We start from the raw sequence: 27,733 nt of genomic DNA on the forward strand, positions 1-27,733 counted from the left end.
TAGACATACTAGTCGATAAAAAATGGTCTCTGGAAATGTGCGTTGGTTGTCATGGCACATAAGCGACTACGAATAAATAAATAGTTTGCCGGTACGGAAGACTGGTCCCTCCGTCCATTGGGCTTACCTACCCTACCTGGCACGGATTAAATGGGTTGATCTTTTCTGCCTGAATGAACGTGGGGTTATGGTCTCTACATGTGTGTGTATGGAGGCCCCGTTCACTGATACTGCGCTGTATTGAATACGTAAAGAAGGCTGCAGTTCAGTTTTATTACCACCACTGAATATTATTATTTAAATGAAGTAATGCATAGAGATAATCCTCGTGAGATGTTATCTGTAGGTGCCTCTAAATATATGTTGCGACCCGTGAAGATCCGGGATAGAAAAGGTCTTCAGCAACCCATGCTTGCCATAAAAGGCGATTTTGCTTGTCGCAAGAAGTGACTAACGGGATCGGATGGTCAGGCCCACTGACTTGGTTTATACATGTCAACGTATCCCAACTGCGTGGATCAATGCTCATGATGTCAGTAACTGGATTGCCTGACCTAGACTCGATTATTTACAGACTGCCGTCAGATAGCTGGAGTGCAGCGTTAAACAAACAAACAAACAAAACTATATATAAAGGTGATTAGTACTTGTTAAACATGGGTTGGTTGCACAGAAGGTGAAAAAATGAGACCAAGGAAGAAGTAGACAACTGGAACATGCTCTCGACAACCCGGATCTTCACGGGTGGATGATGATGAGACTCATCCATGTTCACAAATCACAAAACTAAATCAGGTGGGTCTGCCTCTAACTGACGTTAAGTCTCAGAGATGACTGTAAACACAGCCAATGACAGTCAGTCACGGCAGAAGTTTAACAAGCTCTGAATCACCAGACCTAAAACATCCTCTTGCACGTTAAGAAACACCCTTCATGAAAAAATTGAGGAATTATTCCCCATTTTCACTCGGACAGTATGTCCCCGTCTGGTGTCACCAATTGACTTGCCTTTGTATGTGTTTGTGACGGAAGGCATCGGTGGGGCATAATACGCTTACCTTTTCACCATTTGATAGTGATTCGTAAATACAACCTTATGGGTCTGAATTACAATCTCAGGATATAAGTATTGGGAATTCGAAAGTTCACATCATAAGTGCATGTACTTGAATACGGAGTGTCGTCATCATGATTGGGCGAGTTGGCTAGTTAGAACACTTGACGTATGTCACATTTTACTGCAGCATGCAACCTTAATGCTGTACAACAATACATGTCAGGTATTTAGATAAAAACGTACAATGTGCGTAAAGTTAACAATTAAAGTATCTAGTCTTCCTTCTCCCCGCTTTCCACGGTGTTATTCATTAACCAAATACAGCGATCCTTGTTTTAGCGCTCTCCGAATGCATATTAATAAATGTAATCAAAACACCTGATTGACGAATGTTATTTATATGCACGATAAACAAGCTGTTCTCGTTTTAAGTTGCTTACATAATATATTAGAAGGTGCTTCCACGTCATGCCACGGTGAGGCCACGGGTGGCATTAAGGCGCCGCAATTCGCTGTGCAGAGTTGCGTCCCTTGGGCACGCCAGAAACCTATGATTGTGGGTTCGAATCCCGGTTCGCCCCGATTATGTTTCTAGATTTGTGAGCTTCAACCACCGAAGTGGTAAACGTCTGAGACCTGCATCACTTCGGGCTTTCCTCCCACATTAAGCTGACACGCCGTGATATAACTGGAATACTGTTAAAAGCGGCGTAAAACCCAACTCACTCACTCATGCCACGGAAAGGGAACACCGTGTTAAAGCAAGACCCTGCTTCTATTTTCCATACAGTCTATGAAATATTTTACTTCACATTAATTAATCCATAGTGAATTAATTGTGTTTTCAAGTGTTAAGTTCATAATATAGCTAACTAGACTTACATATTTGTAGGGGCGGTCGGGTAGCCTAGTGGTTAAAGCGTTCGCTCGTCACGCCGAAGACCCGGGTTCGAATCCCGACATCGGTACAATGTGTGAAGCCCATTTCTGGTGTCCCCCGCCGTGATATTGCTGGAATATTGCTAAAAGCGGCGTAAAACCAAACTCCCTCACTCACTCACTTACGTTTTCCATCGCATCATACAATTACATTTACTATTCTCTTGTAATCGTAAGTATACGTGTTTGACGATCACGTTTTCCTCCGACAATAATTTTACATTTGTTGATACCTGATACAAGCCTGTTATATGATGACACTAAAAGAGAAAAAGTTTATGTTCAAACTCGTCCCATTCGGTTTGAACCAGTATGCACCTCCCGTCATGTGACATATCAGCGTACCTCTATTATACAAACACAGCCTGTCATGTAACTGGAATAGCGCAACACAATAAGGGCTGGCTGCTATCCACGACACATCTCGTTGACCTACATCACCAAGCTATACTGGCATTCAGCCTGTCCTGATAATATTGCTTTGACATTGGATGTATTCTACGTGTGATTAGTAACGACAGAGATTGTTCGTAATGGCTATAGACAAGGTGTAAGTCTCCTAACAACTATACAACTGCTTTGATGACATCTATCATTACATATGTACAGTTACGTGAAATTATAAGCTCTCAATACCTAAACACTCAAAGGGTCGAAGTAATGACCACATTTTTTTTATGTATTATTATCAACATTTCTCTAGGTCGGAAATAGACTATACATTGCACGTCCACAGACCAATGGTGTACCCTTGCCTTGTCAGGATCCGTTAATCGCGGGTTCGAAAATTAGTATTTTATTGAGTGAATGAGTGACAGTACCGCCGCTTTCAGCAATATTCACAGCGGGGGACACCTGAAATGGGCTTGGCACATAGTAACCATGTTGGGAATCGAACTCGCACCATCGTGTAACGAGCGAACGTTTTACCCGCTGGGCACTGTCCCTCATATTTCATACTTTCATACAATCTATATGTATTTCATACACAAAACGGCATTGTTTAGTTGTTCAAAATGAAAGTATTCAATAATACCATCTGAACATTTCAAATCACTATATCTTGTAGTTCTGGAGGATACTCTTGTATGGAGGCTAAACGATGGTCATTTAGATTCATTTTCATCATGAACGCTGTCAAGTAGTGATTTAGTGTCAACAAATAATTAAATATCAGGTTAGAATCTAATCTCGAATTATTTATTATAGAGACACTTGCTGGCCTGGGAGGAATAAGGTTGTCTTCCAATGGAGGAAAATGCATCGGGATAGACCGAGGTAATATTGAGTTGTCTATTCGATTATACGAAGCTCAAATTCACCTACATCGTTTGAAATCACTGTCAGATGTCTGATGAAGTTGCGTATAATTACACTTAAAAAGTACATACCACTACTTCGCAGGCTGATGCCGTATGAGATCGGACAGGACAGCAATAGTACACAAGAAAGCACGAACATAAGCCTCTCTTTGTTACTCTGCGGTTAAATGCGCGCCTAAATAGACCCAGTGGCTGTCGCTTAATCTATGACGTCACGTTGATCGTGACGTCAGAGGAGGCTCCGCGCGTTGTAGCCAGGCCGCGTGGCATAGGGTAGGCGATAGCTTCCCGACGCCATGTTTGAATTCTGGAGTAGGAGTGATTGCTCAGCAGTGAACGTCTGGGACTATTAGATGACATATACACATGGGAACTAATCTAAAGAATGATAAGTAACGAGTCAGATTATTTAAGAAATTGCACAAACACATATGTCATAAACCACTCATACGTATAATTACTTGCAAAATATCAGAAAATAACATCAATATATTTTACACAAATATAATTTACACTTACCTTTCAGGTGTCATATATCCGCATATTCTCAGAAATATAACACTGTTCGTTGTTATAAGGCTCACGAAATAGTACGTCGAACGAGGTTGATATTATTATCATATTACGATACAGTTTCACACATAACCATTAATAGGCAATATAGGTCAATGTCAAATATGTGGGTTGTTGCTTCCACGGTTTACCTATGGCAATTTTAAAAACCTCGGTTCAATCTACGGCGACATTTGAGGATATCAACACAGCTATTGACTTTCCTAGGTCATGTGCAGTGTGGTGTCTGGTGAAAAGGAGAATCTGTCGCTTTTCTACCCATTCTTCTGCGTGTGTGCCAGTAGGGCTCGCTCCGGTTCGATTAACGCATATCTCCGCTCAGTAACATTTGCGATAATGTTGTGTGCTCGAGTGAGCATGTTTCCATAGGGCTTTTTTCAAATGTTTAAATTTTTTTTTAAATATCACGGACGTATTATCATAGATCACGGGATATATGAAAAATACTGTTTTAAATTTTCATTAAAAGTAGTTCTCCTCATGTACAAATTTAACGTGTAATTTATCAAAATGGAGCGGTCTCTATTCTCAGGTCGCAGGAACATTGTGATATACCGGAAGTGACGCGGTTGTACGAGTACATTCCGTTCTCCGCGGGATGTATTCATGCGCATTGTGCTCTGTATGCACTTACATATTTTTTTTAATATGGCCTGTTGCATCTCCGATTAATTAATTTCAGTAAGGAAGCGTATATACATGCATAGTTACATGCATATGATAGTATATATCCATATAAATATACAATATAATATACATTATTTTTTTGGAAAAATGTTTTGACATTGTCAACATCGCAGAGCAACTGCTTACCAAAAACAAGATTGTGTTTCTCATCTGTATAAACTGTAATGTAATGGCGACACTATGTCACCAAATATATTTCTACATCATTTTATTCTTTACAAAACTCAGATAATGGTCAGAATAGTCAGTCTCCGTCATGTATAAAAAAATGGGCAATCTTGCCTGAACGGATATCATGAGGTCCGGATGCTTGATTTGACGTCATAAATGATTCTTTGAAAAATTGTGTATTACCATACCGATCATTTATCCGACTGCGGTCATTGTATAGAATCGGTTCACTCATGGCTTAAATGTTTTTGAAACGTGTGATTACATAATATTGTAATAATTTTGATATTTGATCTTATGTCAAGTATGTCCCAGTACAGTATATATGACCTCTATGAATAACAATAACGATTGTGTTTTGACCATTTTGTGTTGAATGTTTACCCAGCTGCGACTTAAGCCTTCAAAATGTTCCAGTTTTACTGCCATTTCGACATGTTCTTTCTGTCTGAAAGTATGTGTATGTGGTCCTAGGAGCGATGTGTGTTCGACTAGAGTACATATGTGCTGTACCCAAGTACACACCGTATACTGTGCTGTGTATTGTGACATTGGACATCGTCAACACTTGACGTCCACGTACTGTTGTGGCTGGCTGTGTGCCACTGCAATCCCGGTGTCTGGCTCTGTACATAGCTAGTTTTGCATGTGTAAATGTGTCATTGAATTCACGACGTGCTTTCGGGATATCAGAGAAAACTTTCTGTTGGTCATTCGCTGTTCTTCATTACTCTTGTATCTTTCTTTATATGATACTTCATAACAAATATCACCATGGCACAGTAGATCACCTTGATATGTAGTCAAAAGTCTAAATGTCAACAAAGGCATTTATGTCAGCATTGCAGGTAACATATTTTCCGCATAAATATTGAGGACAAAAGTATTTTCAAATATGGCACAAGTAATGTAATTACCACAATCTACAAGAATGAATACTGTTGTATAATAAAGGTCCATTTACATGATGTTCCACAGTTAAACTTGATTTGAACAAATATCCAGCTATATTTGAGCCTTTTATTCTATCTAAGATAAACGTATCTTACTAATTCAATACAATTTTTACAACTGTTTTAAAAATCCAAACCTGTAAAATCCTAATGATGATATGGTGGGGATAAACATACATGCCATAGTTCAGCCCTCAGTTCGACAGTTCCATAGGAGAAGATGTTCTCAGCGCCAACATGCATTTGTACGAGAATACTTAATAGTGTGACTTTACATTTTGAACAGAAATGACAGAGCAATGGCCATAATGTTTGTCATAATGGCTGGCATGGAACTGGATTCGAACCTCGTGAACAAATTAAGGTGCCATGATTGGCGGGAACCGACATGCGAAGCTTCAGTTGTATTGGTCTTGTTGTGTCGAAAGAGATGCCGTTTTTCATTGCGAGGGAATGTATGTTAAGAGAATGTAGGAGCATTGTCAAAGTACAAAGGTAAAATCGGTGTATGTCTATTTTTAAGGTTTGGAACACATTTGTACGGTGACCCTAAACAAATTGGACGAAGATTAATTGATAATTGGTTTTTACAGCAGAATTTAGGCTTCAGTGTTGACAGTGCTCTTGTCTCGAACTCTTTTATCTCAGTGGGAAAGACGATGTAAAGTTATGGTCTCGACAGAAGCTTTTAATTATCGATGATGAGGTTTAGAGTTGACACTGCTCTTGTCTCGAACACTGTTAACTGGATGCAATGTGTGAGATGTAAAGTTATGGTCACGACAGCAGCGTCATCGATGATATTGTCCAGTGTTGACACTGATCTTGCGGTGTCCTCAAGAGTTAGACTAAACCAGATTGTTTTGTAGGTAACAAAACTGCTCGATCTACCACATCGTTGTTGGAAAAGAGTGCTCTTTTGTTGTGATTGCAATGTGTTTGTACAATGTATAACTACCTATGTTCTACTTGAAGGGTCTATGTCAATAAAAGCATCCTGCCAAAGAAACAGCGAATCTCTTTTGTCTTCAGATTTATAACAGTCAGTGGTTAAAGCGGTCGCTCGTCACATTGGGAGCCCTCGTGGTATTACTGGAACTTTGTTAAAAGCGGTGTAAAACAAAACTCACTCACTCCAATTGTTCCCCAGCACCTCATCCATAACGCCTAACGTGTGGATCGTGTGGCCAGTTTATGGAACCAATGGCTGATCGGATGTCACAGAATCTTCGCTAGCGTTTGATTTACCAACCATCGGACGACATAGCCCCGACTCACTTTTTTACAAAAAGATGAAGCTGAGATAGATTTGCTCAGTTCTGTGTGTGTGTAAAATACCAAACAAGCAAATCCAGTAGGACCACATGTAAATGACCAGAAAACTAAAGACATTGAATGCCATTGTGGACGTTCGATTCCATTTTGGTCACTCCAATAACAATCTTTAAGCCTTTCTGTAAAACTTATTGTATGAAATTATAAGTTTACCTACTTCTTTGAAATTCCAACATTATCCAGACCATATCGGATGAAAGTATTTGTATATCACAGACCAATATTCTACCAACATGGTACATGAACAGAGTAAGCAAAGATCATACAAGCGGTAACGATGATGTATAATCATTCATACCACACATTTGAGTGACAAAGGAACAAAACTGATCAATGCATTGTGTTACACAATAAAAACTGTTTTAAAGTAACAAAACATAATCAGGATTAATTTCTCATTACATTCATGATTCATGAAAATTTATCAATATCTTAAATAAATTTTAACAGGCTGTTAAGACGACCTTTCGGAGTAAGATAAATTGTCCCAGAATAAGCTCGAAAAACAAAATTAAACTTTAAATTGTTGGAAATTTGTCTGCAACCAAAAAATACATTGTTGCTGGTTGTTTTTGAAAAAATTGCATTTGGGCTTATAGTTTTAATTAAAAAATATCTGGTTTTGCAGAAGTATGTGAAAATTATCTAGTCTAAATGCAAAATCCCTGGCACCAACTCAGACCAACAAATGGTCGGACCCTTACCCAAATATACTAATGATCAGTACCCGGCAATTGAAGGCATACGCTGGTATCAAATATATTCTGTTGATTATTTTTTGAAAATAAATAGACATGAAAATAAATGAATAAGGTCTGCAGTTCTGCATTTTAAGACTGCGTCGTATCTGCTCATTGCTCAGGTTGCTGTATATTCGACAGTGTTTTGTTTTAAGCAGGACCAAAACCCTCGGAACGCTCCACGTTACAAACTAATGTGATGTGGTATTCAGGGCGGTGTCCTCCACTGCTCTCTCTTTACTTAGTTATTCGATATTTCTCTTCGCTATCGGAGGCAGCAGCAGAAGCATAGCTGACATCAGTTGACATGCTCCAAGGAAGTGGAACGAGGCAGCGTAACTCCCAGAGAAATCTCTGAGGGCACCTGCAAACAAATAAACGTATATGTATAAGGTTGGTTTGTTGGTTTGTTGTTTAACGCCGCACTCAGCAGTATTCCAGCTATATGACGGCGGTCTGTAAATAATCGAGTCTGGACCAGACAATCCAGTGATTGATATCATGAGATTCGATCCACGCAATTGGGATCGATTACATGCATCAACCAAGTCAGCGAGCCTGACCACCCATCCCGTTAGTCGCCTTTTACGACAAAGCATAGTCGCCCTTTACGGCAAGCATGGGTTGCTGAAGACCTATTCTACCCCGGATCTTCACGGGTCTTGTGTACAAGGAAACGAGGGCCATTACAAACATGCTGTGAGAATGATTTTGTTTAGAGTCGACCAATAAATGGTAATGATAATATGAGATCTGTCAATGTCATGACTGTTTGGAGTTTATCAAAGGAGTTATCTTTTCTTACCTGAACTGCTCCGCCATTGTAGCTAACTCATTAGCGATTAGGAAAACGAGCTTACAGATGGCCTGGGCATTTGGAAAATGTGCCTTTGTTGAGACCTTGTTTTGCCATGAGCTTATTTTAACATTCTCCAAACGGCCACGACAGACTTAAAATTACTTTATCATTCTCCAAACGGTCACAACAGACTTAAAATAGTTACAATTTCATATAGAAAACATGTCAGCAGTACATCTTTATTGTCCATGACATATTAACACGAAACGGATATTATGTGTGTTGAGCATGACAAAGGAAAAATATATAATGATTTTAATGACCACTTTGTATCTGTTTGCGGATATGTATAATGCACACCCATCATTGGATAACAAACTGTCATCACTGCGATATGCGGCCTCTTAGACGAAAGGGACGCCAACATCCCTGCCAAATATCCAATAGCCTGGATTCAAATAGACGCTATTATACTTTTAATAAGCTTTTAACTACTTCTTCGGTAACGACAACACATTGTAATTTCCGCTGCTGGACAGAATGAGATGGTGGGAAGTGGGCTTAAAAACGAGGTTATCTCGGAAGAGGTGAGGTGAGGTGAGGTGAGGTGAGGTGGGTTTATCGCCGCTTTTAACAGTATTCCAGTTATATCACGGCGTGTCAGCTTAATGTGGGAGTAAAGCCCGAAGTGATGCAGGTCTCAGACGTTTACCACTTCGGTGAAACCCACGAGCACGGGTATGGTGCTGACAAACCTGGTGCAGTTAATAACACAAACCCGTGCTCGTTGGTTTCACCCAAGTGGTAAACGTCTGAGACCTGCATCACTTCGGGCTTTCCTCCCACATTAAGCTGACACGCCGTGATATAACTGGAATAGTGTTAAAAGCGGCGTTAAACCCAACACACTCACCTACTATTAACTGCACAAACAACACCCATGTACCAGTGACGTTATTTACGAGGCCAGTATGTACCCAATTATATGTATTGTATTGAGTTAAATCATACTTCATTTCTTCGGAAACACTAACTTTGTGGCACAACGAGTGATCTAACGCGTTTCGAACGTACAATTTTTGTGATCACGTTTTCGTAAACTTTGCGAAAAGTTTCCTAATTCTACACAAACGACGTGCCAATTTCGACATACCCATAGACGTACATGTACGTCTGATAATACCTGCAGCTTGACACTGAAGAAACCAACTACATGCATAAATTTAATGAGTTATTGCAAGTGTAATATTAAAACAACACTCTTTTTGCTTTCCTATTAAAATGGCATTGTTATGCTAAAGCGATAGTTAATATGCACGGATCCCGCAACACAAACACAATGCAGTGAACTATTAATGGGTATGTCATAATGAAATATTAGCCAGTTGAGCTGGTCAACACAAAGGTAGTACACAGCACGGGAACGCGAAGCATTTGACCTCGCGTGTTGCACGGATAGGGGACCAGTTTATCCACAATCATACCACTTAATACATGACACAGCTTGACAGTGTATATAGAGGAGGCGTACCAACGTGTGTACCACTTGAATCACTGAGAACTGGTCATTTTGTCTGAGAATGACATCAGACGAAGGATGGTCGTGGGTAGTGTTAACAGGTAAGAGATGTCATGCCCGTATGCCTGGACTGATCATGTTCTTTGGAAGGCATTTCGAAGTGATGTGATGTGAAATGGGGTTTAACGTCGCGTCCAAGATTATTGCACTTATATAGCAACCATTTAGAAGTGACACACATAAGGAAGAGAATATATGGATGTCAACTTCTTTACTATGAGGAACACCTGATGAAGGAAACGTTGTGTTCCTCATAATAAAGATGTTGACATCCATATATTCTCTGCCTTGTGTGTATCACTAAATCCCTTTCAAAGATATGTCAATATTGTATGTTACAATGACCCACATTTGGAGGTGACATTGCATACTGACAACCACCGCGTATACACGTCATCAAAATGCTTATCATACAGCTTAAGTATTTATATTTTATAAGTATCTGCCCTGAATCATTTTTGTCTATATGTATTGACAATCGGGAAGTGGACTTGGCCAAATGGGGCACGTTTGACATCGAATGAACTGGTTTCGCGAGGAATAATGGACCGTTTTGTGACCGTCCGTCCAGCAAGCTGAATGGTCAGCTCCTCTTGTTGGTACGGTCCCAGATTGGTGTATGAACAAGTATACAAGCTTATTGAATATTGAACGAAAACTTCAGACTTATGTATGTGGTGAGTGAGTGAGTTAAGATTTTTAGTACACACAATGCCAAGATGGTCAAACTGGCATGTAGAATTCTGAAATAATAGGTTTGAGTGCTACGTATTTTGTTGACACTGAACTTTGTTAGATGATACACATTTTGTGTTGACAGAGTGAGTGAGTGAGTGAGAAGGGTTTAACAATATTCCGTTACGTCGTGTCAGGTTAATGTGGAAGGAAAGCTCGAAGTGATGCAGGTCTCAGACGTTTGCTCATAGCCCGGGTACGGCGATAGAGTCACCCTGGCACCTGTCCTCACGTCACTGTGTTATCACAAGTGTAGGAAATCCTTACGACCCTTTGACCGCTCATGCTCGGTTGCCTTATGCAATGTTCTGTATCAGTCAGGTGTGCGTTCTGTTACTCCAGACGTTAACGCCCATAACTGATAGGTAACACCGACATTTGCTCTCTGGATTGTGGACATAATCTATAAGTTGTGAAAACACGCACGGTTGACAATTACAAGACCTTTGTTATTTGTTCTAGAATTCCTATAATTCGCTTTATTCAAATTCCATATACTATATCTCACGATGGCTTCACTGTAAGAGAATTGGATATATGTTACTTGCAAGTGGTATATGTTGTCATGTTTAAAATCAAGAAGTGAAATAGACAAGGATGTTAAGTCACCACGATTCATGACTATGTATCATGTGTATGAATTGTTTTCAGCGTGTTTCTTCATGAACGTTCTCAACGCTGGATACATCAAATGTTTTGGAATACTATTTGTGGAAGTTGAGAAAATGTTCAATGCAACAGCGTCTGTTGCATCTCTGCTCATGGGTGTCAACGCTGCTGCTTACAGCATCACTGGTAAACAGGTCGTTTTTTCACAGACTTACTTATTATTTAATGCCTCTCATCCACGTGTCTGGATTACGACTTTCACTTTCACAAAGTAGATTGTGGTGGCATCGATAATGAATTCATTAGGACGGGCTATTTCGTCATCGCCACACGAACCAAATAACTCACGTTGACTTTCCATCAAAATAATGATTTGAGCCTGATGCTGCTGCTTCATATCGGCATATTGGTTATATCACGTCATTACAGTTTAAAGATATCTTAGCGAAGTTGTTACCCTTAGTCATGGTGGTCGAAAATGTTATTCACTGATTTTACCTGATGAAGAACCATTATCTATCACCACAATTGATTCTGGTGGTTTCCCCAATGATGTTATAACATCAACGACTTGCATTACTTCGAGCTTAAACCTCCCTCACTCCCTCATTGAGTTCTGTTTCAGCATTATTTGTCCTCAACGTCGTTCTGGAGAAAATCACCATAAGGACAACAACGATAGTGGGTGTGTTGATACTTGCCACAGGCGTCTTTATCAACTCCTACGCAAGCAGCGTCTACGTGCTTATCTTCTCCCAAGGCGGAATAGCAGGTTCATCTTTAATTATTATACAGACTCCTTTAACGATAAATTACTTAGAAGACACTCCTGGATATTCCGAGTTGTATAGGTCCCCCACAACCTATAGTTTGGTAAGAGGCGACAAAAGGAAAAGGGTTTTGAGGCTCTGTGACAATGCTGATTGTGCGTGATCGTACCCGACGGCGGCGACAGACGTGTCACATATCAAGCACTGGTTTATCTGATCCAGACTCGATGATTTATAGGCCTTTTAGCTACAACACACATACAAAAGATTACAGGAATCGGTATGTGTGATGATTTGTTTGTTTGTTTACTTGATTGTTTGTTGTTTAACGCCGCGCTTAGCTATATGACGGCGGTTTGTAAATAATCGAGTCAGGACCAGATTGACATCATGAGCATCGATCCACGCAGTTGGGATACGAAGACATGCATCCACTAAGTCAGCGAGGCTGTCCAACCGATCCCGTTAGTTGCCCTTTACGGAAAGCATGGGTTGCTGAAGAACTATTTTATACCCGGATCTTCACGGGTGGCATGTATGATGAAGCACCATTAATACGAACAGAATCTAATCATTGTCATAAAATGTCCCTTTTAATATGTAAGCGTCTCATGCAGTAATCGTCTGGATAAATGGGGTCAGGAAATGATGTGAAAGTTGGATTCACAGCACGGCTCAGAGAAAGAACCTAATTTACCATCTAAGGGACGCAACTCTTTAAAATGATGTTGATAATTTGTTCGTCATGAGATCGACTGTCCTGGCCTTTAGTTTAGTTAAAAAACGTGCTTCTACCATAACTACATACTGGAAATATCTATCTTCGCATTTTCTTTACTTTCGGGATAAAATATAATTATGTGAAGGTTCCGATGAAAAGTCTGTTGTTTAATTTTGCCTTCTTTGTTATATATTATGACGATTTTGTTTTACAAAAATCACCATCAGCTCCTAATGGATGGCCAATCAATCTGTTAACTATGTGTTATTTCTCAAGAACGACCCTACTATAATGAAAATATAATGTATATATTGTATAAATCATTGTACATATTATATTTTTCAGGAATTGGAGCAGCAATGTTGTACGGTCCAGGCTTAGTTATGGTTGGTAAATACTTCGTGAAGAAGCATGCTCTAGCTACTGCAATATGTAGTTGTGGTGTCAGCACTGGTGGGATGCTGCTCCCACCCCTCGTCCAGTACCTCATCCAGGAATACGGACTGAGAGGAGCCTTCCTCATCTTGGCCGGTATGATGCTGCAGATTCTAACCTTTGTGTGCCTCTATCGACCACAGCGGACGTCCATCTCTGTCAAACAACAGCACATAGAAGAGGACTTTTCTTACACAAAAACGGACGAATCATGTGAGAAAAGTTTTCAGGGTCCAGTTTCTACCAATGCAGTGACGCTTGATGAGGAAACACAATGTGAAATACACGAATTCAATGGCAATGATGATTCAGAGGGACATATGGCCCGAAAAACATCTGATCCGGACGTTTCTGAGCATGACATATTTCTGGCAACGAAAAAAGAACCGTTACAGAAGGGCAGGACAGCGTATGGCGTTGTATCAAGCTGCTTCAAAGCTCTTAACTTATCGTTTTTTAAAAGGCCTCTGTACCTTCTTATATTTGGATTTACAGCGTTTGGGTTTCTAGGTGTTGGGTTATTACAGACGTTTGTGCCACCGCTGGCGAAGGAAAAAGGCCTGAGCGAAATGCAAGCAGCCATGCTTTTGACACTTTTCAATGGTTTGGAACTAGTGAGCCGGCTTCTGTCTGGCGTTGTTTCAGAGTTACCTTGCGTAAAAAGACACCATCTTATTGCTTTCAGTATGATTGTACTAGGCATATTAAACCAACTGACCAGATATTTCAATGGTTTTGGACTAATACTGTCGTATATCGCAGTATTTGGAATTCTCAATGGAATATACCCAGCACTCCATCCAGCAGTGATCATAGACTTTGTTGGAATGGAATATTTTGCAAAAATATTCGGCTATGTTCAGGTATTTCATGGTGCCATGATGGCTGTTTGCTATCCAATTATGGGTAAGTATGATTTATATCTACAAACAGCTACAATGTACTCACATCATATTAATATATGTTCTGTTAGGTCCTTGTCATTATCAACAAAGATCAAATGCGCTTCGTGTTAGTGTGGCACGTCCATGACAATATAGATGTACTGCTAACAGGCTATACTGTGTGTTATTAATCTACTTAAAATTCTACTGTTATAATTTGGAGATTTTTTAAGTGAGGTCATGGTAAATAAAATTCTCACCAAAGGCTCATTCTAACAAGAGTCATCCGAAGATGACATATCCCCCCGACGTGGCATGTCGGTAAACTGTGTGTACCTTCAAATGTATTTAGATTGGCAAGGAAATCTTTTTCCTTGATGCCAAAAACCAGAAATATAATGAAGGTTATTAAATATTGGTTCATGTAGCTCACTTTCTGATGATCTCAGGAAATTGTAATAACAATAACTTCGCAGATTCGCATATGAATAGCTCTGTAGTAGCCTCATGACACAAAGGCATCAAGAGAATGTACTAGGTTATGTAGCTCACATCATATATAGTATATGATATCGGTAAATAGTACACCTTAGAATTATATGTCAGGGGCTACAAATTAAAAAGATTGAAATCTATAAATAACAAACTGCATTACAAGTGAACAAGATTTATATGTGCATAAAGTATGGTGAATCTCTGTCGCATGGTTTAGAAGATATACTCCAGACGAGGACATTACCTTAAGTTCATCAATTTTCAATTTGAATTGAAAAAAGAAAAAGATTAGCAAAGGCACCACTACATAAACTGCTTGATAGGTGTAAACACTTTTGAGAAGCTAAGTTGTATGGTTCAGGAGATTTGGTCCGGACACGAGCAGTACCCTCAAATTTCCTAAGTTCATCATATTTCAATGGAAACGACAAAAATATAAAATTCTAAAAATCTCTAAATAGTAAAAGTCCCTTCTACTGAGCCTGATTGTTAAGTGTACCAAGTTTTGTGAAGCTAGGTTGTACGGTTTAGGAAATATGCTCTGGACAAACAATGATTACAGACGGACAGACGGACGGACGGACGGACGGACGGACGGACAGACGGACGGACAGACGGACGGACGGACGGACATACTGATGGCTATATCCCCCCGTCATTATATGTCAGGGGGATAAAAATGACCACACCAGCATCTCACTTCGTATTTCTCAGTAGGTAAAAAATTAGTTCCCAACTGATCAGTCAGCACCCATGGTGTCGTACTTCAGGTAAGGAAAGATAATGCCTTGGTTAACTTCCAGACAGTCACGACATAAACTGAGCTCATATTAAACTCATAACGATTTATTGGTCGACTGTAAACACAATCATATTTACGGCATGTTTGGAATGACCCTCGTTTCATCGTATAAAAAGTTACCGTTACTTGTTTTGTAGGTGCCCTCAGAGATTTCTCTGGGAGTTATGCTGCCTCGTTCCACTTCCTGGGGGCATGTCAACTGATGTCAGCTATGTTCCTGCTGCTGCTTCCGATAGCGAAGAGAAATATCGAATAACTAAGCAGACAGGAAGCAGTGGAGAACAACGCACCGAAAACCACATCACATTAGTTAGGGACGTGCAACTTTCTGAGGGGTTGCCTGCTGCTTTAAACAAAACACTGTTGCATATACAGCAACCTGAATAATGTGCACTCACTACTCCAGAGGTCCAGATCACTTTTTGAGCAATTCATCTATTCATCACTTTATTGGGTTTTGCCCCAAATTAGTGAATATTTTAAGACTTTAAAACAATGAAATAATGTTTTAGATGTATATAACTGTTCTTATTATGTAGGCTTGATTCGGAATGTAAATTAGCTTGCAATTTTGTTTCGGAAATTAGTTCCTTTGGACCATGGTGCAAAAGTTTCACTCAGTATTTACGCATGCTATTTTAATACATTTTAGTTTTTCATTTATTGCATGCGTTTCTGTGCGCAAGTTAATTGAAAGGTTTTGAAAATATTTCAATATTTCAGCAATATCGCGGCGGTAGACACTAGACATGGGCTTTCGGTGTGACCAGCGAACGTCGTAACCACTGACTCGCGAGACTCACAAATTGAAAGCCTTTATTATTCATTCTTGAAGTAGAACAGCAAAACATTAATAGCCATATATTGTACAAACATACAATCAGATTACAATCACAACAAAAGTACACTCTTTACGAAAAACAAGTTGGTAAATCGGAAAATATTCTTATCTATAGAAGTGGAAGTCCTGGGGACCATCGAACATGTTTCGAGTTATCCGTAGTTCGAGACAAGAGGAGTGTCAACTCTAGACCTCATCATCGATAACGCTTTTCGTACATTTGCATCGAGTTAACAGAGTTTTACTTAATTTGAAACATATCTTTTACTGTAACAATATTTAATCCTTAAACGGTTCTGCTGTAATAAACCTGTTAGAGTGAATACTCTTGACAAAGTTGACACCATTTATAGATCTTCTTTATTCCATGTCATTCCATTTCTTTATAAAGAAGTTGTTATCCATAAATTATGTCTACTTTGTTTTCAATATGGCCACTATGGCAATGATTTTGAATATCTATTTAAGGTCATCATCGAATCATTATTGTTCAAAATGTAAATTGGCAGTAGTGGGGCACCACAAATAGCTTCTTTTTTTTGCGACATTTTTTTAAATTTTAACCTTCATTTGACCTTTGAACTTTGACAATGCCCCTACATTCTCTCAATATACATTTTCTCGCACTGAAAGCATAATCTCAGAACCCACAAGACCAATACAGCCGAAACTTCAAGAGCGTGCTCCCATGACGCCTGAATCTGTTCAAGAGGTTCGAATTCATTATGGAATTACCAGACTGAGGAACCTGAACTTCGGCCTGAATGTATATCATTATGATGACATCATTAGGATTTTAGTGGTATGGCTGTTTAAAATAATTAGAACAAAATTAAAGCATTAGAAAATATTACTCCCCTTAGACGTAATATAAGGCTCCATTTATCCTAAATAGTTGTTGCAGAAAAAGGTATGAGCAATGCTGAAAAGAACCTTTTACACTCTTAGACATATCCAGGTGAGCTACAGTGCCCTAGCACTTTTTGTCGTTGAGTAGCGTATAAGAAACGTTATACAAGAGCAACAAAGAATAGCAAACTGAGCGAATTTAAGAGACACTTATGATCCATTGGATCGTATAAGCAATGTTTCAGCGTCACTGGCCATGTTGTTTTACCAGATATGTCAAAAATTGAATACTTGATGATGGACACACGGACTGACGACTCACTTGAGTTTCTGTCAGGTGAGATAAAATTCACCAACAATTACGTGAATGCATGTATGTAAAGTGGTAAAGAGGCTAGATTAGAATCTTTCGTACGCACCAGCAAAAACAGTGAAAGAAAGCAACACACTTATTAGTCTGACATTACGCTACTCATACTAGTGCCTTTGGGCTCCTCTTGCAGAAAACAAACTTCTACTCTAGAAAGGGCAAGTGTCTGTCACCAATATAACAAGTGCATGCGGAAGTGTATTACTGCAAATAAACCAAATATCATCTACGACGATACTTTTATCTACATATCTGATGTTATAATCAAGAAGAATAAAGTATCATGTACTATCGAAAAATGTCACAGTCTGAGTAACAATACTCACGATTAAGATATCATACACGAAGATGAAATAGATTTGAAGCCTCTTAACACCATTTCGTGGGGAGATCAGGAACACAATACTTTATGTGGGTGTACTAATAAATCCCAGTCGTCAAACATCACTAACACATTGTTTATGATATAAAAAAATACACAGATTCAAAATAAAACAAGGAGATATAGGCAAGGATTACTTGTAGCGTCTGGGGAACTTACATGGCAATATATTGTATTGCTGTACAGTTTGTGTCACCAAGGAGGACAAAGTAAGCAAGCATGAAAAGACTATCTTGCCATAACAGCCTGCTATGATTTAACAGAAGGCTTCGTGTGGCTTATAATTATTGGAACGTATCATATCAGGGTACAAGATAATCCATGAAAGGCATAGTTGAACTATGGCAAATATATGAGACAATACATTGGTTTAGACGTTGAGATGATCAACAATAATCAAATTAGTTTCATCATATACTACATTTGTATCCGGCTAATGAAATCCACATTTGCTATGCATCATAAAGTGCTAAAACAGTCATGTTTGACCAGAGTGTGTTTTTTTCACAATAAAGACACACTGGAGAGTCTCATGTCCATATTGACAGAAAAGCGTTGTTACCAAATAGACAATAGCATAATTGTAGACAGGTGCACATGTATGTTACGCACATATCCATCAGCGGCCACCAAACTGCATTTCCAGAGCAAGCATGTAGTCTCTCTCCTCCGACCAAGGCGGTTCCTCTGCATCGTCCATCTCGGGAGCCCAGGCATTGTCCTCTGTCAGTCTATGGGCATCACCTCCTATAGTCCCGCCACATTCAGGACACGTGGCCTCCTCGTATGCTCTGCCACATTCACCAATAGCATAGACATGACCTGGGTAAAGACAAAACGTACAACAACTAGATAGGTCAATCATACAGACAAAACATAATGCATGTGGGACTATGATGATGTGAGTCTATTTTAGGATGTGCACTGATTTAACAGATAAGTTTACATATAACCTTTTTTATACCAGCTGTAAATAAATATCACTGAGGCTGTAACATTTCATTTTATCTTAATCTTTAAAGGAGTGGCGCTGTTCATAGACATTTCTAATTTGATAAAACCCATGAACATGGGTTATAATAGTACTGACAAACCAATGAACATAATGGAATCGAACCCCAAAACAGCATATCTTTGCAGCTGAATGATGCAACCCTGTAGGGACTTGTTTTGCCTCAGACCACTGTGTGACAATGGATCTTGACAAACAATATTAGTGCATGTGGAACCATTCCTCGAATCATCATATTTCAGTGTAAAGGGCGTCCAGTTAGTCTGCAACCCTAGACAAGAGAGTCGTACTTGATAATGATAATTTAGGACTTCTGTAATAGCAAGCAAATATGCCTGTAACCCTCAAATAAAAACCCAACAAAGCCTATCAATGCACCAACCTACCTCTCCTACACTTGTACCAGTGTCCACTGTTGAGTCCCATAGCTTCCACAATCATCAACCGTTCGTCATCCGTCACTCCAATGCCTGACCCTGGGACAAACTCCTTCACTTCCTCCTTCATTTTCTTTGCTTCTTCCATAACGTCATCTCCCATTTTTGCAGGACGTTCCAGCTGCCTGATCATCGCCACTAAGTTCCTCATGATCCGTGCTGGAACCTCCTTTTTATCAACGTCTATCCATTCCCTTGAGTCTATAAGGTACTTCAGCAGAGACAAGCGTTCCAGTTCTCTTTGTGCATCCTGGACCTCTTGCTTGCCAAAACAAGACCTTGGAAGAAGGGCCCAATCTTTGAAGTCTTTCAGACAACTCAAAAGAGTTCCATAAGTTTCATTGCCAGCTTGTTTGAATTTTCCGAGGCTTTCCTTCACGGTCCTTTCGATTCTGGATATTTGTCTAATGATACGAATTTGTCGATCTTGGGTTGACAGAATGGTCACTGAATGAACCGAAAAAGACCTTAAGAGTACATTCACAGGACCCAAATCATCTGGATGAAGACGATTCCTCATCTTGTCCACAGAGTCTCTGAGTTCTTTGACATTTTTGTTATCGCCAATAACCTTCCTTTTGGCTTTTTCTATGCTTGACAGTGCCTGCTTAATGATGTTGCCGTATCTGAGATTCCTTCTGATTGGCGTGAGGCATCGAGGACATGTCTTCAGTTGAACTAATGTCTTGTCCTTGTCTTCAGATGATTCATCCATGAAACGATCCAAATCTGTGACTTCAAAAATGTGTTTGCAGTCTTCTAGTTCAATAAATCGAGCATTTGCTTCATCTTCATTTCCAAGCAACACATCTGGCATTTTGTCCTTGTCGCAATGTCGACACAACTTTGGACATGGTTCACCACACATGCCAATGCACTCATGACCACACTCAAGTTTCTTCCTACAAATATCTTTGCATCGTGGTCTGTCACACTCATCCCCGCATGGCATGCTACATTTGAAGTGGCGACATTTCCACTGGCATTGCTCCTTACATAAAGCACAGGGATCTCCACACTTCTGCGGACATTTGCTGTGGTTGCACCTGTTCTCACACCTCCTGGTACAAGGTGGACAGTTGCTACAAGACGACTGGCATTCGTGTCCGCATATGAGGATTCGTTTACATTCTGAAGGACAAGGCTGATGCAGACGCCCTTGATGGCATGTACCACATTTACCCTTGCATTGATCTCCACAAATGAGCATTTCACCACATTCATGATTGCAAACAGCTGTATCTCTTTCTCTGCATTCCACTGATATGGTATGACCACATGGCCTGGTGACTTTCACAGGCTCCCTGCATGGAGGATGAGGCTGTCCACATGCACCCTGGCATCCATGGCCACATGGTAAACTATCATTACATCGTTCCTGGCACTGATACGTCCTCTCATCTTCTTCACAAGGAATCATTTGGACATGTCCACATCTTGGAAGCGTTTTCTCTATGAGTACAGGGCAGGGTTTGCATGGCTGGTAGCAAGGGAGATCACAGTGGTAGCTTTTACATTTCTGACACTGTCGCTTGCATGGTTTTGAACATGTGATGGATTTGTGCTCTGCATCAATCACATGACACATTCGAGGGCACACGTGACCACACGCTAGGCGGAAGAGACAAGGTTTGGTACAGCCTCCTTCAGGGACTCTTTCAAAATCCCTAGGATCAATAACTCCAACTCCCATGTCATCAGGGTGATTTTGACATGACAGAGGCAGAGCAGGCCCATAAAATCCTTTCATAGATGCTTTTGTAGCAATGTCCTTTAGCAGTGGGCTATAGATAGTGATGTGACTGAAGTTTCCAATAACATACAGTCCTATTTTGGCCCTAGAGAGTGCAACACATATCCTGTTGTTCTCGTTCAAGAACCCAATTTTTGTTTCATCTCCACTTCGGACAAGCGACAACAGCACAATGTCATTCTCTTCTCCTTGGTAACTGTCAACAGCAACAACTCTCACCCCTTCAAACTGCGATTTTGGCATCCTATTCTTCAGACAATGCATTTGGGCGGAATACGTTGTCAATATTGTAATTTGCTCAGTACCATAGCCCTGCTTCAGAAGGTATTTGCACAGACCTACTAAATATTGAGCTTCATGTTCATTCTTAAAACTTTTTGTCTCTTCATCATATTCATGTGGGTACTGATGTTCAATGAAGTACACATTCCTTGCAATACCCTTCACATTGTCATATTTCTGCACACTCTTGTCATCTTTCAAATCTTTATAGAGTGGTCGAATGACGTCTGCTATTTCAGGGCGCATTCTGTGTTGCCACAGTAGTGTATCGTGTGGAAGACCAGAGTTCACCATCCTCTCAAAAAGGGATATTTCCAGATTGTATTTCTTTGCAAGATCGTAAACAGTTGGGTTTGGCCTCAGCTGTAAGTGATCTCCAATGAGGATAAGATGTTGACATCTCCGACTGAGGGTTCCTATAACGTGGGCCTCAAGCACTTCGGCTGCTTCTTCCACAACAATAATCTTGGGACCAATTTCGTTCAGAACCTTCTGATACCTTGCTGCACCTGTTGTCGTCATCCCTATGATGGAGCAATTCTGAAGAATGGTCCTGTCTTCTTGCATTAAGACTTCTTTGTATTGTTTAGTCAGACGTCTATAATCACCTTCTTTGTCTCTAATTTCTCCTTTGGTCTGTCGACAGAGTACATCCACCCAGTATCTGTACATCCTCCATCTGTCTTTAATGCTCAGCCTCCAGATGTTACGCACATTTGCAGCTTCGGGTGATGTCATTCTCTCAGTTGAGCGTAATTTCTTAATGAGACTGACTTTCAGTGATCTCTTCTGTCTCTGTTTCTCCTCGTGGATTTTCTTCTGTTGTGGTGGCATAAACATTGTAACTGTTGAAGCATCAAGATTGGTTATGTCTAACCCCATACATTCCCTGCGGACGTGCTGAATATCAGCATCTAAACCTTGTGCTTTACTACGAACATCATCATAGTCATATTCATCATCCGAGTCAATCAGGTCTTCCTCAAGATGTCTTTGGTTGCGGTGATTTACTGGGATATCAATCATCTCTTCTTCTTCTTCATACTCTTCTTCCTCCTCATCAGCCAACTTTCGCTCCTCTAGTTGGTGTTGAAGATATTCACCTTCCTCTTCAATATCAAATAATCTCTTCTTGATCCCTAACCAGGTAACTATCTGACAGGTTTCATACTCATTCCCAACAGAGAAGTTACCTGCTGTGGCTTTTGTCATGAACTCTTTTAAGCAACGTTCATGTACAATTTCTCTCTCTGCTACTTCAAGTTTAGCAGCTGTGGTATGAATTTCTGCCTTCAGTGAATCCATTGCTCTCAGAGTCTCCAATTTCCCTGCATGAACAGTCATTGGCAGGGATCTAAGATCTCTTACTCTCTGTCTAGCATTTTTCAAGGAATACTCTTGCATGATTTCACTCTTGCTTCGAGCACCAACTCGTATGAGTCTACCCTTGAAAAACTTCAAAATTCCTTCTAAGAACTGATCCAATGCATGGTTGGTATAGCATACTACAAGGATTGGCAGTTTCTCTTGTCCTTGAAGCCATACGTGAGAGTTATGGAGCAAAACTTTCAGGATTTTGATTCCAAGGTATGTCTTACCCGTACCTGGGGGTCCTTGTATGAGAACAAATTCTCTCATCAATGCATTTCTCAAAGCGGTATGTTGGGAGATGTTAAGGTGTAGAAAATTTGGCATTGGCCAAGTTGAAATGTCTTTAATGTTTACATCCTTTGCTATATTTGATCCTGCTGGAAACCCTTCAGCACTACTGGCATTGTCCGCCAAATCTGTCATTTTGTAATCTTCATCAAGCAGTGGTCGCAAGTCATACAAAACATTTTGCTGATGCCTCAAGTACAACGGTGTTTGTACATCATTCTGACACTCAACAATGTATTGCTGGAATGGAAAGTTTCTCTCTGTGAGTTCTTTCATTCCCTCTAGGATATATTTGTAAGATTCAAAGTAGGCTGGAGATTCAACCATTGCAAACCTTTCATCCCGATTGATTCTTGCCACCTCGTCATGTTGGGAGATGAACTGCACATCAACAAGTCCATTCTTCAAATGTTCCTTCACCCTCTGATCAACTGTAGCAAAGAAAATGTTATCTTTGAAATTATCTGAGGACAAGCAGAGTAGTGACCCAAATATCAACCTTCGCGTAGCATCCCACTTAACATGTCGTAGTGGTTTGGAATCAAATGCAAGTCTGTATCCCAGACCATTGTGTGTGCAAACCGGTCTAATGATCTGGACATCTGTGTAGATCCTGTATCCTACTGAAGTGTTTTCAGCAACAGTTTGAAAGTCAACAATATTTTTTTTCAGTGGTATGATTACATCTGCTCGGAAAAGACGAAACTGGCATTCAAGATATTGTTCAAGATCCCTAAAACGATCTTTGACTTTATTTGGGAGTAGAAAGACTTCTGTTGTCCCATCTAATTCATCCTTCCGAGGAATAATTGGTAGTTCGCGAAAGTTCTCAGGTGGAGGTTGGTCTTGATTCTGTGCCATGGCAGCTGCACCACCTGTTGCTCCAACGGCCGGGGAGGGAGGAGGAGGTCGAGACTTCACAAGGAGATCCGAAATTTCGAGCATGCTCTTATTGAGGTCTTCGTCTTTCATGCCACCTTTCTGCCACAGGGACTGGACCATGATAGTGATTGTCTGGACTTTGATCCATCCATCAGTGGGCATTCTACTCAGCATCTCTTTCATCAGCGGCAAACAATCTCTTACCACACCATTGTCCCCATGCTCGTTCATGTTTAGCTGAGTGAGGAGACGAATTAGAGTAGAATCTAAGAATGGCGTTAAAAGGACGTTCATGATCATTGTATTCAATCCCTCGGGCATCGATTCACACTGACATGCCTTACTAAGTGCGGCTAGGACTGATTTGGTTGCATCTACGCTAAGATCCGGTTGTTTCAGAAAATCCATAAGTCCATTGTTAGGTCTGCTCAGCCGAGTAAGAACTTCTGCAGGGTCCTTAGATAACATGTCTCTTATTATAGAAGTTGTAATCCTTGAGGTGCCCCTTGGTCTTTCATGTCCTCTTCCTCTCCCCTTGCCTCCATGTGCACCAGCGCCACCCCTGATCAGTGCATAAGACATGTTAAGGGTATTAACAATAGCTCTTGGTGTGTCTCCTCAAACATGTAGTGAGTGAGTGAGTGAGTGAGTACAGTTTTACGCCGCTTTTAGCAATTTTCCAGCAACATCACGGTAGGGGACACCAGAAATTGGCTTCACACATTGTACCCATGTCGGGAATCGAACCCGGGTATTCAGCGTAACGAGCGAACGCATTAACCACCAGGCTACCCGACTGTCCCTCAAACATGTGGTGTGAGAATTGGATACTGTATAGGTGACGCTGTATAACAATAATTATATAAAGAATGTTACATTTCCTGTACCTTTTTAAAAATGTGTAATAGCTGAGTGGATACGTTTCGAAGCCGTATTCAGTTATATAAGGTTAGTTGTTTGTTTGTTTTTAATGCAGCAATTTATTGTAAAATTTACGACAAACGGACAACGTGCCACGACATAATCTCACTTGACCTACATGAGGACAAGGTTGTGTAGCCGGCACAGGATTATCAAAATTATTTTCACCATAGATCCTCAATCTCAAATAAACAGTCTGAGACCTGCATCACTTCGGGCTTTCCTCCCACATTAAGCTGACACGCCGTGATATAACTGGAATACTGTTAAAAGCGGCGTTAAACCCAACTCACTCACTCACTCAAATAAACAGCAAAAACATGTGTTATCACCAGTGCCATAGCAGCCATATATATATATCGAAGCAATCGTTCCTCGTGTAATATAATAAGAATTACAGCCTCAGAAGTACCGATTCTAAGTGCATATATATTTGCATGTTACATATGTCTGAGTTGCCATAGTTACCGTCGCTGTGGCAAAGACTGCTCCTCCGCGCTTTCATCGTCCATTGTTTAGGGATCAGTACTCACTTGGCCTTGATCACCTGGAACAGATTTGCACATAATCAGCCTGCAGTATGAGTTATACGTGTCACTTATGGAGTGTGGGTCATTGTGTGAGATGAAGAGACTTGTACCTTGTTGCCACAAACATTAGGACGTCATGAAATTCGCACAGACCGGCCAACCGACTCCAAGCAATCAGATAGCTAGATTCATTAACGTCATCTTTCTGTTATTCCAAAAATATGTCAATGTTGTCATTTGGTGAATAGAGTCATACTAATGAGGTGATATAACTAAACGAATTATTTATTTATTTATTTATTTATTTATTTATTTATTTATTTATATATACTCACCGCCATAAGAAACGCGAACCCTAGAACATAAGTACGTTAGGATGAGATGTTTCCACTGTGTACCACTTTATGGCTAATTAACAATCTGTCACCACAGAGTGTCTTTATTCTTATGACTATATACTAATTATGGATCTATGTATCCACATGTGAGCGTCGGTTCACACGACATTACAGTAGGTACGTTTGTGCATCGAACCTATCTATTATTTTGAATTTAAGGAATTCTTCATATATTAACCAAAAAGTATGGTATTCGCGTTTCTTTTGAGCGTTTTGAGTAGATATTATTATACCACAATTGCAATCGGTGTCAGCTGTAGACTGTCACAGTTTGTATGCTCAGCTGATCACTTGCAACTATTTGTTTTTCAACACTTTCATTGCTGGTCAAACGAGACGTTTATCTTTTATGTCGCGTCTCGGGACACCCGAAACATGTATTTAATTACCAGGTATTGCATGTCAGCACAGGTGTCGGCCAGATCCAAAGATATACTAAAATATTTCCAACATCCTGGTGCTGTTTGCAAACTGTTATCTGTAGTAGGCACAATAACAAACAATTTGTTTACAGTAAAATACATTCGTCATTATAATGCATTATGTTTATATTTACATGTATGTATATATACACACGTAGTTGGTCACAAACAACATATTCCGTTCGTAAGAGGGGGCCTAATGGATCTGGGGGTCAAGCTCGGTGACTTTATTTAATTTCGAGTCATAGTACTCTGACTGCATGGGTCGTTGCTCAAAATATCACTCACTGGGCTGTCTGGTCCAGACTCGAATAAACACAGGTCACACTCACGTAACTTGAATATACCCGAGTGCAGCGTGAAAAAACAAATATGCTCACACAAACAAAACATACACACACACGCACACAAGCAACAAAAGACACAACACAAAGCTCATTCGATGTCTCATTGCATAATACCTGGCGGGGACGCTTTTGGTTGTTAATTTCATTCTATTCCTCTATTTTGACGGGTTGTGTTTTTTGTAAAATAGACAAATCGTAAATAAATATCAGTTGCTACGTTCGAACTACCCACCGATATGATTGCGTTCTTGCCATCGTTATACTGGCTTCAGAGAATAGCGCCACACGAGTTACCTCCCTTGAAAATATCGACTCACTTTTCAAAACACTTGCCAGGGATAAAAAAAATAACAAGGGTTTCACATGACTACCAGTCGAAAACTTTCAATATTTGGAAAATAATTTTACATTAGGACAAATGCATAACTAATCTTCCTACGGCTGCAGCTATCCATAATCGTAATACATACATGCCACGCGCAAATCCTCCTTGTGTATGAACATGTTCTCACTGCATTTTGACGAAATGCATGAGTGATTTCTACATTTCAACCCTATTCAACAGATACTTTCATACCACACACAACACAAATATACATATATCTCTCGGCACCAATTCTGGTCCTTACACCAGGTAAATCTCAAATGCCATCCAACCAGTATGCTGAAGCACGTCTGTATCATATATTACATGCAGCCATGATCACGGAAGTGAGTACCATGAACAACCTACGTTTATTTCATGACCATTGGGACATACGACCCTCGCCAGACGGGTTGAACAATCACCGACTGTAATAGTGCGACTTACCTTGTGTGCTCTACAGTCGCCATTTCTCTCTGACACCCTTATATGGTGCTGTTAATCTCTTCTCGGAACAGAAGGTAAATCCCCGAAACGAAACCGAAACTAGGAATTTCATGTTAAGACTGCGGCATAGTATCTCAGTAGGCTAGCACTATAAATCGGCATCAGTCCGGACTAGTTCAAGCAGCCACACACACACACACATGCTCATATATATATAAAAGTGCAATAATC

At 40.1% G+C, this 27,733-nt stretch overlaps 2 protein-coding genes across 3 annotated transcripts; one reads left to right on the forward strand and one right to left on the reverse strand.

The window, feature by feature from the left end:
- Positions 1–10,156: 10,156 nt before the first annotated feature.
- LOC139447127 (monocarboxylate transporter 5-like) lies at positions 10,157–16,228 on the forward strand. Its single transcript, XM_071228304.1, has 5 exons — positions 10,157–10,196; positions 11,542–11,685; positions 12,125–12,271; positions 13,336–14,331; positions 15,744–16,228. Exons 1-5 carry the CDS (start codon positions 10,157–10,159, stop codon positions 15,860–15,862), a joined length of 1,446 nt encoding a protein of 481 aa, XP_071084405.1. The 3' UTR covers positions 15,863–16,228.
- A 1,507-nt stretch (positions 16,229–17,735) lies between these two features.
- Positions 17,736–27,608, reverse strand: LOC139447119 (NFX1-type zinc finger-containing protein 1-like). 2 transcript variants are annotated; one of them, XM_071228290.1, is made up of 4 exons: positions 27,503–27,608; positions 25,463–25,541; positions 19,447–24,635; positions 17,736–18,870 (listed from the first exon to the last, which is right to left on the reverse strand). In XM_071228290.1, the coding sequence occupies exons 2-4, from the start codon at positions 25,504–25,506 to the stop codon at positions 18,668–18,670; spliced, it is 5,436 nt and encodes a 1,811-aa protein (XP_071084391.1). In that variant the 5' UTR covers positions 25,507–25,541; positions 27,503–27,608; the 3' UTR covers positions 17,736–18,667. The 2 variants fall into 2 exon arrangements, with proteins under 2 accessions (XP_071084391.1, XP_071084392.1); XM_071228291.1 differs by lacking the exon at positions 27,503–27,608 and adding an exon at positions 27,425–27,452.
- Between the last annotated feature and the right edge of the window lie 125 nt (positions 27,609–27,733).

Source organism: Haliotis cracherodii, unplaced genomic scaffold (genome assembly GCF_022045235.1).
Source record: "Haliotis cracherodii isolate W230 unplaced genomic scaffold, xgHalCrac1.p SCAF_7, whole genome shotgun sequence".
NCBI classification, from domain to species: domain Eukaryota; kingdom Metazoa; phylum Mollusca; class Gastropoda; order Lepetellida; family Haliotidae; genus Haliotis; species Haliotis cracherodii.